The sequence below is a fragment of the Oncorhynchus masou genome, chromosome 6 (genome assembly GCF_036934945.1).
Source record: "Oncorhynchus masou masou isolate Uvic2021 chromosome 6, UVic_Omas_1.1, whole genome shotgun sequence".
Taxonomy (NCBI): domain Eukaryota; kingdom Metazoa; phylum Chordata; class Actinopteri; order Salmoniformes; family Salmonidae; genus Oncorhynchus; species Oncorhynchus masou.
Window position 1 is genome coordinate 23501405 of NC_088217.1, and position 16025 is coordinate 23517429.

Genomic DNA, 16025 nt, shown 5'->3' on the forward strand with positions numbered 1-16025 from the left:
ACAGCCTACAGGGAGGAGGTGACGGCTCTGGGAGTGTGGTGCCTGGAAAATAACCTCTCACTCAACGTCAACACAATAAAGGAGATGATTGTGGATTTCAGGATACAGCAGAGGGAGCACCCACTGATCCACATCGATGGGACCACAGTGGAGAAGGTGGAAGCAGTTGCTTCTACACCTGCATTGCTTACTGTTTTGGGTTGGGTTTAGGCTGGTTTCTATACAGCAGTTAAGAATAAGACATAAGAAGGGCTTTATAAATACATTTGATTGAAATAAATTTGAAGTACCTTGGTGTACACATCACTGACCAACTGAAATGGTTTACCCACACAGACAGTGTGGTGAAGAAGGCAACAGCGCATCAACCTCAGGAGGCTAAAGAAATTAGACTTAACACCTAAAACACTCACAAACTTTTACAGATGCACAATTGAGAGCATCCTGTCGGGCTGTATCACCACCTGGTATGGCAACTGCGACGTCCACAACCACAAAGCTCTCCAGAGGGTGGTGCGGTCTGTCCTATGCATTACTGGGGGCAAACTTCCTGCCCTCCTGGACACCTGCAGCACCCAATGCCATAGGATGGCCAAAAAGATCATCAAGGACATCTACCACCCGAGCCACTGCCTGTTCACTCCGCTATCATGCAGAAGGCAAGGTCAGTACAGGTGCATCAAAGCTGGGACCGAGAGACTGAAAAACAGCTTTTATCTCAAGGCCATCAGACTGCTAAACAGCATTCGCTAGCACTTCAGGTGTGGCTGCCTGTAGACATAAACTCAGCAAAAAGGAAACGTGCTCTCACTGTCAACTGCGTTTATTTTGAGCAAACTTAACATTTGTAAATATTTGTATGAACATAACAAGATTCAACAACTGAGACAAAAACTGAACAAGTTCCACAGACATGTGACTAACAGAAATGGAATAATGGGACACCTGAAAAAGGGGTGGATGTACCGATCCTGTGCAGGTGTTTTTACACGTGGTCTGCCACAGCGAGGACGATCAGCTGTCCATCCGGTCTCCCTGTTGCGCTGTCTTAGCCATCTCACAGTACAGACATGGCAATTTATTGCCCTGGCCACATCTGCAGTCCTCATGCCTCCTTGCAGCATGCCTAAGGCACGTTCACATAGGGGAGCAGGGTCCCTGGGCATCTTTCTTTTGGTGTTTTTCAGAGTCAGTAGAAAGGGCTCCTTAGTGTCTTAAGTTTTCATAACTGTGACCTTAATTGCCTACCGTCTGTAAGCTGTTAGTGTTTTAACGACCAGAGGTAGCCTGACTGCCATTAGGTACCGAGATGAGATCCTCAGACCCCTTGTGAGACCATATGCTGGTGCGGTTGGCCCTGGGTTCCTCATGCAAGACAATGTTAGACCTCATGTGGCTGGAGTGTGTCAGCAGTTCCTGCAAGAGGGAGGCATTGATGCTATGGACTGGCTCGCCCGTTCCCCAGACCTGAATGCAAATGAGCACATCTGGGACATCATGTCTCGCTCCATCCACCAACGCCACGTTGCACCACAGACTGTCCAGGAGTTGGCAGATGCTTTAGTCCAGGTCAGGGAGGACATCCCTCAGGAGACCATCCGCCACCTCGTCAGGAGCATGTCCAGGCGTTGTAGGGAGGTCATTCAGGCACTTGGAGGCCACACACACTACTGAGTCTCATTTTGACTTGCTTTAAGGACATTACATCAAAGTTGGATCAGCCTGTAGTGTGGTTTTCCACTTTAATTTTGAGTGTGACTACAACTCCAGACCTCCATGGGTTGATAAATTAGATTTCCATTGATACTTTTTGTGTGATTTTGATGTCAGCACATTCAACTATGTAATGAATAAGAATATTTCATACATTCTGATCTAGGATGTGTTATTTTAGTGTTCCCTTTATTTTTTTGAGCAGTGTATATACACAGCTCTGAAAAAAAATTAAGAGACCACTGCAAAATTATTATTTTTCTATTTATAGGTATGTGTTTGGATAAAATTAACACTTTTATTTTATTCTATTAACTACGGACAACATTTCTCCCAAATTCCAAATAAAAATATTGTAATTTAGAGCATTTATTTGCAGAAATAGACAACTGGTCAAAATACCAAAAAAAGATGCGGTGTTGTCAGATCTTGAATAATGCAAAGAAAATAAGTTCAAATTCATAATTTAAACCTCACAAAACTCATATTTTAACTTAGGAAGAGTTCAGAAATCAATATTTGGTGGAATAATCCTGATTTTCAATCCCAGCTTTCATGCGTCTTGGCTCTCCAGCAGTCTTTCACATTGATGTTGGGTGACTTCATGCCTATGCTGGCACACAAATTCAAGCAGCTCGGCTTTGTTTGATGGCTTGTGACCATACATCTTCCTGTTGATCACATTCCAGAGGTTTTCAATGGGGTTCAGGTCTCGAGATTTGGCTGGCAATGACAGGGTCTTGATCTAGTGGTCCTCCATCTACACCTTGAGTAACGTGGCTGTGTGGCATGGAGCATTGTCCCCCTGGAAAAAACAATCCGCAGAGTTGGGGAATATTGTCAGGGCAGAAGGAAGCAAGTTTTCTTCCAGGACTACCTTGTACTTGGCTTTATTCATGTGTCCTTCACAAAGACAAATCTGCCCGATTCCTTGCTGAAGCACCCCCAGATCATCACCGATCCTCCACCAAATTTCACAATGGGTGCGAGACACAGTGGCTTGTAGCCCTCTCCAGGTCTCGCACCCACTGTGAAATTTGGTGGAGGATCGGTGATGAACTACATCTTCCCTGGAAAAAAGCATATAGACAATATTTCCCTACAACTACTGAGCTAGCATTTGGTTTGCAAACAGTTGCGGTTTGTCTATACCTTGCTGCCTGACCTGTGTAACAATGCTGCAGGATTTTTTGGCCACCGTGCCATGCTTATGAACGTGAAGAGACTGACTGACGGCTTCTCTGAACCAGAAAAATTCATTTATCATGATCATTATAAATGGATACAGTATATCCAATGAAATTACAATAGAAACAAATGTAAAACAAACAAATTCCCCCTGCCCTCCACCACAACTTTTCCCCCTGGAGACACTGAGCCAAATCAGGGGTTCTTGAGGCATCCCGACCACGAGGCATCCCGAAAATCGGTCTTCTAACAAAATTGTCTGAAGTGTTCGAACAGTTTGGCCTATAAACTATTATGACCCCTCTATGGAAAGAGACTTTCTGACCACAATGGTGTACATGTCGGTTGTTTTGCTCTAGGTTGTCCACAGGCCTCATAAGACTCATCTGGTGGTCCCCCGTTACCAGTTGAAAAAATGAATGGAAGTACAGTACATGACCAAAAGTATGTGGTCGTCCAGCGTCTCATTCTTAATCATGGGCAATAATATGTTATTGTTGGTTCCCCATTTGCTGCTATAACAGCCTCCGCTCTACTGGGAAAGCTTTCCACTAGATGTTTGAACATTGCTGCGGGGACTTGCTTCCATTCAGCCCCAAACTTTCATGAGGTCGGGTAGTGATGTTAGGCGATTAGGCCTGGCTTGCAGTCGACGTTCATCATATCGAGGAAAATCAATAAGAACATTCCGAATACAACCCCTGTCCTGTCCTCTCTACACCTGCTGGGACTAAGGATATGAAAATAGGTGAGAAATCGGCCATTGGTTTGTACACAATCCGGAGGTCATTTCGGATGTCCCATGAGTCTTAATTTGCATTAAGTGGCTCTTCTTTTTCTACCCTTTAATGGTTGATTCGATTCACTCCCCAGATTGGAGAGAGAACCACCAAGCACAACTGAACAGCCAAAAGTAGCAATCAGTGTCTTAGAGCCTAACAAGAGCCTTGCTCTTAACATTGCCTGCCAACTGTGGTGGATTCTAAAACTTGTCCTTTATTTGAATTTATTTATTTGTGTAAAATTTGTTTTCCTTTCACATGGTTTGTTTAAGCTGTTTTCTGCCAGCCAATCTTCTGTCTCTTCTTTGTGACTCATCTGTTTGTTAGAAGGTGGACATTTTGGGGGACTGAAGGAACCGTCTGTCTGTGAAATTGGTTGGCTATTTTTCAGACGGTGGACAATTTTTTTGGGGGGGAGGACTTGTAGACTTTGATGGGCATAGATAAAGGTGGGCTTAGATAAAGGTGGGTTTAGATAAAGGTGGGTTTAGATAAAGGTGGGTTTAGATAAAGGTGGGCATAGATAAAGGTGGGCATAGATAAAGGTGGGTTTAGATAAAGGTAGGCATAGATAAAGGTAGGCATAGATAAAGGTGGGCATAGATAAAGGTGGGCATAGATAATGGTGGGCATAGATAAAGGTGGGTTTAGATAAAGGTGGGCATAGATAAAGGTGGGCATAGATAAAGGTGGGCATAGATAAAGGTGGGCTTAGATAAAGGTGGGCTTAGATAAAGGTGGGCTTAGATAAAGGTGGGCTTAGATAAAGGTGGGTTTAGATAAAGGTAGGCATAGATAAAGGTAGGCATAGATAAAGGTGGGCATAGATAAAGGTGGGCATAGATAAAGGTGGGCTTAGATAAAGGTGGGCTTAGATAAAGGTGGGCATAGATAAAGGTGGGCATAGATAAAGGTGGGCATAGATAAAGGTGGGCATAGATAAAGGTGGGCTTAGATAAAGGTGGGCTTAGATAAAGGTGGGCATAGATAAAGGTGGGCTTAGATAAAGGTGGGTTTAGATAAAGGCAGTGTTTACAACAATAGTGGTTTTGCAGTCCTTAATTGCTGCGGCAGGCTTCAGGGGGTTGGTGAGGGAGGGAAGGAGAAAGAAAGAGTGGAGGCATCCTTCTCATCCATGGAGGCAGTTTGCATGTATAATTACAGGCTCTCTGAGTGACTGTAATGAGAGAAAGGTGGAGGGACAGAACAACAGCGATAGAGCGAGTCGGAAGCGAGAGAGGTCAATTTGGAAAATGTTCCACGGTTGAGGCTGAGGACAAACATATTGACACATTTTCAGATTGTTTTTAGAATAATCTGATGCGAAGGAATACTAACATCACCATACATGATTGTTGTAGAACTAACGCTGCAGATAGCAGTACTGGGTGATTTGAAAAGCCATAGTCAATCAATCAATAATATAATAATTATTTTAGCAAAAATGTTTATTTTTATGTTTATTTACAATCTGTAGAAGCTATGAGAATAGAAAGGTTCAGTACTTTTGTGAAGCATCACAGCACAGTTGAAAAAGATATTGCAAATCGAAATCCAAAATGTTGAGAGCTAGATGGGAGGGGTTGAATGGACAAGAAGGGTGGGACTAATAACAAGATAACCAATGTAAAACATGCGGGGTCTGTAAAATGTATATAGGTTCAGAAATGTTGTGAAATTGCACAGTTAAAAATAGAAATCAAACTGGGTGGACATCAGAAATAGAGGAAGTAGTAAAAACAAACAAAATATAACTATTGTAAAATAGATTGTGTCTGTAAAATGTGTATAATATGAATAAACTGAAGGTAGAAGCCTAAGTGTTATTGTTTATTAGTTTACTCCAATTGGAGGAGGGGTGGTGGGGTTTGCGGGGAATAAAAAAAGTATATTCTAAAAAAAGTACGTATCACTATATACAGTGGGGAGAACAAGTATTTGATACACTGCCGATTTTGCAGGTTTTCCCACTTACAAAGCATGTAGAGGTCTGTAATTTTTATCATAGGTACACTTCAACTGTGAGAGACGGAATCTAAAACAAAAATCCAGAAAATCACATTGTATGATTTTTAAGTAATTAATTTGCATTTTATTATATGACATAGTATTTGATCACCTACCAACCAGTATGAAATTCGGCTCTCACAGACCTGTTAGTTTTTCTTTAAGAACCCCTCCTGTTCTCCACTCATTACCTGTATTTACTGCACCTGTTTGAACTCGTTACCTGAATAAAAGACACCTGTCCACATACTCAATCAAACAGACTCCAATCTCTCCACAATGGCCAAGACCAAACACACAGCCGTAAGAAGCATCTCCGTAAGAAGCATCTCAAGGTCCTGGAGTGGCCTAGCCAGTCTCCAGACCTGAACCCAATAGAACATCTTTGGAGGGAGCTGAAAGTACATATTGCCCAGCGACAGCCCCGAAACCTGAAGGATTCTGGAGAAGGTCTGTATGGAGGAGTGGGCCAAAATCCCTGCTGCAGTGTGTGCAAACCTGGTCAAGAACTATAGGAAACGTATGATCTCTGTAATTGCAAACAAAGGTTTCTGTACCAAATATTAAGTTATGCTTTTCTGATGTATCAAATGCTTATGTCATGCAATAAAATGCAAATTAAATACTTAAAAATAATACAATGTGATTTTCTGGATTTTTATTTTAGATTCCGTCTCTCACAGTTGAAGTGTACCTATGATAAAAATGACAGACCTCTACATGCTTTGTAAGTAGGAAAACCTGCAAAATCAGCAGTGTATCAAATACTTGTTCTCCCCACTGTAGGTATGTTTAATTTATTTTTACCTTTATTTAACCAGGCAAGTCAGTTAAGAACAAATTCTTATTTTCAATGACGGCCTAGGAACAGTGGGTTAACTGCCTGTTCGGGGGCAGAATGACAGATTTGTACCTTGTCGGCTCGGGGGTTTGAACTTGCTACTAGTCCAGCACTCTAACCACAAGGCTACCCACTAGGCTACCCTGCCGCCGTGTGTGTGTGTGTGTGTGTGTGTGTGTGTGTGTGTGTGTGTGTGTGTGTGTGTGTGTGTGTGTGTGTGTGTGTGTGTGTGTGTGTGTGTGTGTGTGTGTGTGTGTGTGTGTGTGTGTGTGTGTGTGTGTGTGTGTGTGTGTACCCAAAAAATATATACAGGATTGGAAGTGATGCAGACAATTACATTGATGGAAGCAACAATCTTTCTGCAATATTAATCTGATTCACCCCTAAAGAAAAAATGTTACATGATTGCTATATAAACACCACAAATAGGCAACAGCCCAATAGAAACTAAAGCAATCACATTAAATGCAAACAGACTGTTGTCACATCAGATTGTTCATTTCCGCCTCACAGTGAGATTTAACCTTTTGCTGACAAGACTCTCTCTCTCTCCCCCCACCTTCTGTCCTTCCTTCCTTTTTTCTCTAGGTGATAGGAGAGAAGTGTCGCTGTGCGGTGGGTAGTGTCCTGAGTGAGGGCGATACTAGGCCCAGTGAGGAGCTCCAACAGCTCTATGAGAAGTTTGGTTTCCGGGTCTTCAGCTTCCCAGAGGTCACTCACGTGGTCAGCGCCTCCTTTCCCCACAGGACACCCCTGTCAATCTTCTTTGGGGTGCAGAGAGTCTACCCCCAGCTGGAGAGCTACATCAAGGTAATAATATACAGTATGACCGACTGCCTTCTGTTTTCTCCTCCGCCTCTCACCCCTTTATCCATGGTCTCCTTTATCCCTATCCATACTTATCCATGGTCTCCTTTATTCGTCCCTATCCATACTTATCTATGCTGTCCTGTCCTATACCCTAAGAACCATCCACTCCCTAGGCCAAGTCCTGCATGTTTACTCCAGCCCTAAGCCCAACACCCCATCCCTCCCTTGTATCCACTGACCCAGTACAGCAGCAGGCCTGGGGCTGCTGGGAAAGTGAGTCATTGCGGAGTGTGAGCTGTGGGTTTCTCAAGGGTTAATTAGGTAGCATTCTGGTACAGGTGGCATCACCATGGGCTGCCAGCAATGTGTGTGTGTGTGTGTGTATGTGTGCGCGCGTGCAAGTGAATGTCTGCCTCCCCTGCCACATTCCCTGGCTGGCGATGCCATCTGCCCTGGACCTGGCACTGCTAAAGTCTGGCCAGCGTCACTCAGGGCACTTGACCCATTTGTATAAGTTGCTTTGGACTATTTTCGTTACATCGAAGGAACATTAAGTTTTGTCTTTCATTGCATGGTTCCCAGATACAGGGCTTAAACAATTGTAACCGTCCGATACAGTCTTGTGCCAGTTGCCTCTCTACTTCCTAGACCTATACCATCTGCCTTCTGTCTTGGGGATTTACAAATGACTATTCAACTTTAGCTCCTTGCATTGGTACTTTATGAGGCTGGGGGTGTCTCAAATATGTTACCGATCAACTCTTTTCAGTCTTATGTTGCAAGATTTGAAATAGTGTTTTTTACATTGGATAAAAGTACAGACTGTGGAACAATGGGAAAGTAAATCTGGTTTGAATGTTGATTAACATGTAACCCCACTTTTGCAAAAGTAGCCCCTTAATGTTTTGTTCCACCAACTGGAGAGTTCTTCTTTGTCTACACCCATTCAGCATCGTTCAAAACTCTGTCAACTTCTTCCTTGACAACAATACTGTTGATCGCCGTTTCTTCCCCACCGTCATCAGAAGACTGCAATGTCTGGTTCAATGAAAATGTTCTTAAATCAGGGATTTCCTCATCGTCTGATTTTATTTTCAGAGTCAGAGAGAGTCAGCATGGCACGATCGTCCTCCAGAAAGTACTTTTTCCCACTGATCTTTGTTGATAGCGCCTGCTTAATTCAGGGAAGCAGTGTTGTTGAGAGCAGTAGCAACACTTTTGCAGTTCTCAATGGCCACTATATCTTTCAAAAAATCTGTGGTAGCAAGGGTTATCTACACATACTGAGCACAGCTCATGTTATAGACAAAATCATGCTACATGGCAGCCCATCCATTATCTCATCCAGTCATGGCTAGAGGGAAGGTTCCTGTCTTTTTTTCCGTGGCTAAACCAACTAGGCTCGTAATTTAACAATTGTATTTGTATTTACAGATTGCATACAAGTTTGTTATTAAGGCACATGAAAGTTCACATGTTCCAGAAGGCATTTCTGCCCAAAAACCTTCAAATGCCTCTCCAGTGAAGTAGTGACAAGTGACACACGCCTAGCTTCCTGGAACGGGTCACATATGATTGCTGTCTATTTAATCCTCTGTCTATGAGTCATGGTACAGTTCCCAATTTTAGTGCTAAACCAGTCTTTTACTGTTTGTTTTTTTAAATATTGAATTTGTTGTTCTACTGAGTGGGTGAAAGGTGAGCTCTGAGTGTTGGAAAACGTTGAGGGAAGCAGAAAAATCTAGGCTAGTAGTAGGTGTGAGTGATTGTGTTTATTTGCGTGAGTTGGTGTGTGTATTGTGTGCGAAACTCATTTTGATTAATGAGTTCATGTCCATTTATAACCCCTAGTGACAGTGGGTGTTTGCAGTGGCAGTCTAAGGAAGATAGATTCCTACAGTGTATTCACGTATTGTGACATTTTTTAATTATAAATGTTTCCTATCCACCTCATGAACTAGGCCTAAATATGTTGGTGAGAGAATGGAATTCACTTTCATTTCAATGTATTATTCGATGTAAAATGTTTATTTGGTTATTTACCATTCCTATCCATCATGCTTGCACAGTGTCTCTCCTGACTGCTTTTCCTCTGAAGGCATTTTGTATATGTCCTCCCCCTCTCATTTTAAACACAGTGATTCATTTAAACACAGTGATTCGCTATGTGAGCTGTATCAGACCCTGAATGTATGTAGTCTCTCTTGGAAGCTCCGCATGCTCAGATCTCTGGGGAGTTATCCTCCCAGTTGCATAGGGAGCATCTCTCTCTGTGACAAATTCGGTGTCAGTAGACTCCCTAGACCCTACCAGAATGACTTCTCATAAAAGCATGATTATGATTTTCTTACCCTCAGTCCTTAACCTTATCATGTAAAATGTGTTATGATAAGAAAACAGCATTCAGTTTTACCCATTGATTTGCACTTAGGTGTGGTGAAACATTATGAAAGACAGCTTTTCTGTCTCCACTGACTCTCCGTACCCTACTTTCATACCTGAAAGATGCTGTATAGCAAGTTCCTTTTGTATCTGGGCGTGGTTGTAAGAGGAGAGCGAGATAATGAGAATCTCCCGTAGTTTTTTTGGTTCTGCACTCGCACCCTTTTCTCTTAAAAAAAGAAGAAGCCGGACATGATTAGTTTAATTCAAGTGTTCTGCCTTTTCTCTTATTTCTCTTTCTTTACCGGTGATAGGCTACAATATTCAAAGTTATATTTTTAAGAGCCTCTTGAAAACCAAACATTGCATAAAAACCTTGTTACATACATTTTATTTGATGGATTATACATGAAAACAAATTGGCCTTGATTCTGAATCATAATATGAACTTTGACTATATCTGCATAAATCTACACATGAGTAATTTGATGTCAAGTGGCAGAGCGTATTGTGTGACCAACCACTGATGTTCTGTGTGCTTCTTCACGCACACACTTTGTTAGATTTTAAATTTTGTTCAAGATGCAAGAGGATCCTCATGGCAATGAATCAAAACACAATGTAGTGAGTGAACATCAACTACTGGAGCGGGAGAATGGTCATGGAGTGAAACACTTGTCCTGCTAACATTTTATTCATGAGTAATGAATGCCACGTAAACACACACACACACACACACACACACACACACAGAGCGAGTATAGCCCCTTTTTTAAACTACTCCCATTCATATGTAATTTCACAGCCTATCACAGACAGCAGCCCAGCACCCTCTGTACTTATTACATGCTCCTCCAAATCCAAAAAATGCACCCTGGGCCTAATCCAATATCCACACTGCCACGAGTCACGACCATCTCTCATTCTGCCGTCGTTATGCTGACCACCTGTCTGCTTCTAGCTCCTCTGTCTGTGTGTGCGCAGTGTTTCCCCCTAGGATTTCTTTCAGCAGCAGTGGCAAAGGTAGCAGGGGGGGATGGGGGTTTAGGTGCGTGACCTGGAGGTGATTTTGTTTGTCGAAAGACTGAAACAGTAACTTCTGGTGACTTTTTAAAAATACATTCTACTCAAATGCATTAAAAGTAAATGATGTTGACGCCATCTGAAATAGAACTGATGCGTGCCACTGCGTTGTAGGGAGATGATGTGGAGCAAGTGGTGGTTGTACACTCCTGGCTCTCATTTGTGCCACTGCTCGCTCTGTTTGCTATAAATATACACTACTGTTCAAAAGTTTGGGGTCACTTAGAAATGTCCTTGTTTTTGAACGAGAAGGACATTTTTGGGCCATTACAATAACATTAAATGTATCAGAAATGCAGTGTAGACATTGTTAATGTTGTAAATGACTATTGTAGCTGGAAACGGCAGATTTTTTTAATGGAATATCTACAAAGGCGTACAGAGACCCATTATCAGCAACCATCACTCCTGTGTTTCAATGGCACATTGTGTTAGCTAATCCAAGTTTATCATTTTGAAAGGCTAATTGATCATTAGAAGACCCTGTTTCAATTATGTTATAACAGCTGAAAACTGTGGTGCTGATTAAAGAATCAATAAAACTGGCCTTCATTAGACTAGTTGAGTATCTGGAGTGTCAGCATTTGTGGGTTCAATTACAGGCTCAAAATGGCCAGAAACAAAGTCCTTCCTTCTGAAACCCTTCAGTCTATTCTTGTTCTGAGAAATGTGAGAAATTGCCAAGAAACTGAAGATCTGGTACAACGCTGTGTACTACTCCCTTCACAGAACATTGCAAACTGTCTCTATCCAGAATCGAAAGAGGAGTGGGAGGCCCCGGTGCACAATTGAGCAAGAGGACTAGTACATTAGTGTGTCTAGTTTGAGAAACAGATGCCTCACAAGTTCTCAACTGGCAGCTTCAACAGTACCCCCAAAACACCAGTCTCAACGTCAACTGTGAAGAAGCGACTCCGGGATGCTGGCCTTCTAGCCAGAGTTCCTATGTCCCCTGTCTGTGTTATTTTGCCCGTCTTAATCTTTTGTTTTTATTGGCCAGTTTGAGATATGGCTTTTTCTTTGCAACTCTGCCTAGAAGGCCAGCATCCCGGAGTCGCCTCTTTACTGTTGACGTTGAGACTGGTGAGGGAGGAGGATGTCTTCCCTGTAAAGCACAGCATTGAGATTGCCTGCAATGACAACAAGAAAGGCCTCTTTAGTGTCCTAAGTTTTCATAACTGTGACCTTAATTGTCTACCGTCTGTAAACTGTTAGTGTCTTAACGACCGTTCCACAGGTGCATGTTCATTTATTGTTTATGGTTCATTGAACAAGTGTGGGAAACAGTGTGTTAACCCTTTACAATGAAGATCTGTGAAGTTATTTGGATTTTTACGAATTATCTTTGAAAGACAGCGTCCTGATAAAGGGCCGTTTATTTTTTTTGCTGATTTTTGTGTGTGTGTGAGACAGTGTACCACTGATGGGTTCTGTGAGATGCTGCTCATATGTGATCTTTTTCATTTTTGATGGCTCCCCTGCCCTCTGTAACCCTCCAGTGTGTGTGCCCTCCACTGGCTTCCATCACAACTGTAAAGAGTGCTGAGTGTCTGGGGACTTGGGGATTGAGGTCTGACTGCACTGTGTGTGCACGCAGCAACAGCCAGAGGTTGTGCCATGCCGAGGCCTAGCGTGGCCCATCCATCCACCAGTGATGTTAATATGATTATCCATTATTAATGATGTCGTCTTCCAGCATTAGGGCTTTATTGTCAGACATCAGGTCTCTCTCCCAGGAGTGTACTTCCAGTGCAGACTCTTAACAGTGGAAGGAAGCAGACAAGTCCTCTAGTCCAGTGCAACGCCTGGCCAGGCCTTATATACAATGGCCACATCTGTTGAACCTTACACCTCATTTTCTGTCCGCACAATAACATTTTCTCTGTTTGAATGTCCACACACTAGCATGCTATTCAGAATGAAGCAATGTCTTGGCTAGGCATTGTAAGTGGTCTGGTAGTACGGAGATTTGAACATAGCCAATGTCTCTTATCTCGGTCTATTTACAGGCTATTTCATTATGATCTGCCATTCAATATTCCTATTCACAATCTGTCAGAAAACTCCAAGTGGGTGTAGCCTACTTCATACAAATGCCTCATACTCCTAAACATCAACTCGGTACTGCTATTCCCTGTATATAGCCATGTTATTTTTATTTGTTGGTTTGTAATCTTTATCTTCAACTCTGCATTGTTGGTAAAGGACCCGAAAGTAAGCATGTCACTGTTAGTCTACACCTGTTATTTATTAAGCATGTGACAAATGATATTTGATCAAATCAAATGTATTTATATAGCCCTTCGTACATCAGCTGATATCTAAAAGTGCTATACAGAAACCCAGCCTTATACCCCAAATGGCAAGCAATGCAGGTGTAGAAGCACGGTGGCTAGGAAAAACTCCCTAGAAAGGAGTGCCGGGTGGAGTGCCGGGTGGAGATTATAACAGTACATGGTCAACATGTTCATAAATGACCAGCATGGTCATATAATAATAATCACAGTAGTTGTCGAGGGTGCAGCAAGTCAGCACCTCAGGAGTAAATGTCAATTGGCTTTTCATAGCCGATCATTAAGAGTATTTTGACCACTCCTGCTGTCTCCTGAGAGTTGAAAACAGCAGGTCTGGGACAGGAAGCACGTCCGGTGAACAGGTCAGGATTCCATAGCCGCAGGCAGAACAGTTGAAACTGGAGCAGCAGCATGGCCAGGTGGACTGGGGACAGCAAGGAGTCATCATGCCAGGTAGTCCTGAGGCATGGTCCAAGGGCTCAGGTCCTCCGAGAGAGAGAAAAAGAGAGAATTAGAGAGAGCATACTTAAATTCACACAGGACACCGGATAAGACAGGAGAAGTACTCCAAATATAACAAACTGACCCTAGCCTCCGACACAAACTATTGCAGCATAAATACTGGAGGCTGAGACAGGAGGGATCAGGAGACACTGTGGCCCCATCCGATGATACCCCCGGACAGGGCTAAACAGGAAGGATATAACCCCACCAACTTTTTCAAAGCACAGCCCCCACACCACCAGAGGATACCTTCAACGACCAACTTACTATCCTGAGACAAGGCCGAGTATAGCCCATAAAGATCTTTGCCACGGCACAACCCATGGGGGTGCGCCAACCCAGACAGGAAGATCACATCAGTGACTCAACCTACTCAAGTGACGCACTCCTCCTAGGGTACAGCATGAAAGAGCACCAGTAAGCCAGTGACTCAGCCCCTGTAATAGGGTTAGAGGCAGAGAATCCCAGTGGAAGAGGGGAACCGGCCAAGCAGAGACTGCAAGGGCGGTTCGTTGCTCCAGAGCATTTCCGTTCACCTTCACACTCCTGGGCCAGACTACACTCATTCATATGATCCACTGAAGAGATGAGTCTTCAGTAAAGACTTAAACGTTGAGACCAAGTCTGCGTTTCTCACATGGGTAGGCAGACCATTCCATACAAAATGGAGCTCTATAGGAGAAAACCCTGCCTCCAGCTGTTTGCTTAGCAATTCTAGGGAAAATTAGGAGGCCTGCGTCTTGTGACCGTAGCGTACGTGTAGGTATGTACGGCAGGACCTAATCAGAGAGATAGGTAGGAGCAAGCCCATGTAATGCTTTGTAGGTTAGCAGTAATACATTGAAATCAGCCCTTGCCTTAACAGGAAGCCAGTGTCGGGAGGCTAGCACTGGAGTAATATGATCAAATTTTTTGGTTCTAGTCAGGATTCTAGCTGCCGTATTTAGCACTAACTGTGCTTTATGAAAGTAGAGCATTGCAGTAGTCTAACCTAGAAGTAACAAAAGCATGGATTAATTTTTCTGCATCATTTTTGGACAGAAAGTTTCTGATTTTTGCAATGTTACGTAGATGGAAAAAAGCTGTCCTTGAAACAGTCTTGATATGTTCGTCAAAAGAGATCAGCGTCCAGAGTAACGCCGAGGTCCTTCACAGTTTCATTTGAGACGACTGTACAACCATTAAGATTAATTGTCAGATTCAACAGAAGATCTCTTTGTTTCTTGGGACCTAGAACAAGCATCTCTGTTTTGTCCGAGTTTAAAAGTAGAAAGTTTGCAGCCATCCACTTTCTTATGTCTGAAACAGACTTCTAGCGAGGGCAATTTTGGGGCTTCACCATGTTTCATTGAAATGTACAGCTGTGTGTCATCCGCTGTCGTGACGTTGTATTAGTTAATGTGACGACTGTTGCTCATCGAATGATTACAAGTTACTAGTTGCTTGATTAACTGAATCAAGCAATTATTAACTCATTAACCTGGGGAACCATGGGAAAACAAATTTTTATTGAGTTTCTATTTCCCAAATTAACTCAAAATCAGAATATCGATTTTACAACAGCTGCTAATTAACCAGTTACCTTTACCAATCTCGTTCTGAACGTCGTATAGCCCGTGAATCTGCACGGACCCGGGTCTCACCAATGAGTTCGTACCACACCAATCTTAGTTGAATATTTATTTAGTAAAAGCTCAAATGATGAACAAAGATACACATAGACAAAACACATTATAGGCTATTGATTAGAACTTAGTATAACGGGCCAACACACTATGGCGCGTGTTGCCCAAAATGGGGATTTCAAAGAGCGAGAGAAAAAAGAAAGTACAAGAGAAATATACATTTGGGTGAATTTGTCAGCTATGCTATTCTAACCCTAGCCTTGCCTTGCCCCAAACTGCCGCTCCTATGGGTCAGAATATAATTATGTAATTACGTGGGGATGATCTCCAAGGATTCTCTGCGTGGACCGTTCAGGCTGCTCGATGACGCACTACTCCGGCGCACCTCTCTGATTGTCCTCCCGATGTCAGTGTCCGTTTGGCTTAGAGGTCTGTTCCCTCCCCCTTGCTCTGGAAGGGGGCTTCTGAGGACAGACAGCTCTGTTCCCTCCCCCTTGCTCTGGAAGGGGGCTTCTGAGGACAGACAGCTCTGTTCCCTCCCCCTTGCTCTGGAAGGGGGCTTCTGAGGACAGACAGCTCTGTTCCCTCCCCCTTGCTCTGGAAGGGGGCTTCTGAGGACAGACAGCTCTATAGCTCAGAGCTGACAGCATAGGAATGAAACCCTTTAGTTACCACGATTCGCTGGGATTGGATGCTAAGGGGTCCGGCTTGAATTCACCCGCTTAGAAACAGCTACTCATCTGTAGCTTGGATATAAAATGATTTATTTGTCTTCAAACTTGTGTTGCATTCTGGG

The 16025-nt window shown here is 43.1% G+C and overlaps 1 protein-coding gene across 2 annotated transcripts in view; it reads left to right on the top strand.

Annotated features, from left to right (window-relative positions):
• LOC135541664 (testis-expressed protein 264 homolog) overlaps window positions 1–16025 on the top strand; it is a 99608-nt gene that overhangs the window by 18475 nt on the left and 65108 nt on the right. For both annotated transcript variants that reach the window (XM_064967980.1, XM_064967981.1), the window contains one exon: window positions 7120–7341. In XM_064967980.1, coding sequence (XP_064824052.1) covers window positions 7120–7341 — 222 coding nt within the window. The remainder of the gene's footprint in view (window positions 1–7119; window positions 7342–16025) is intronic.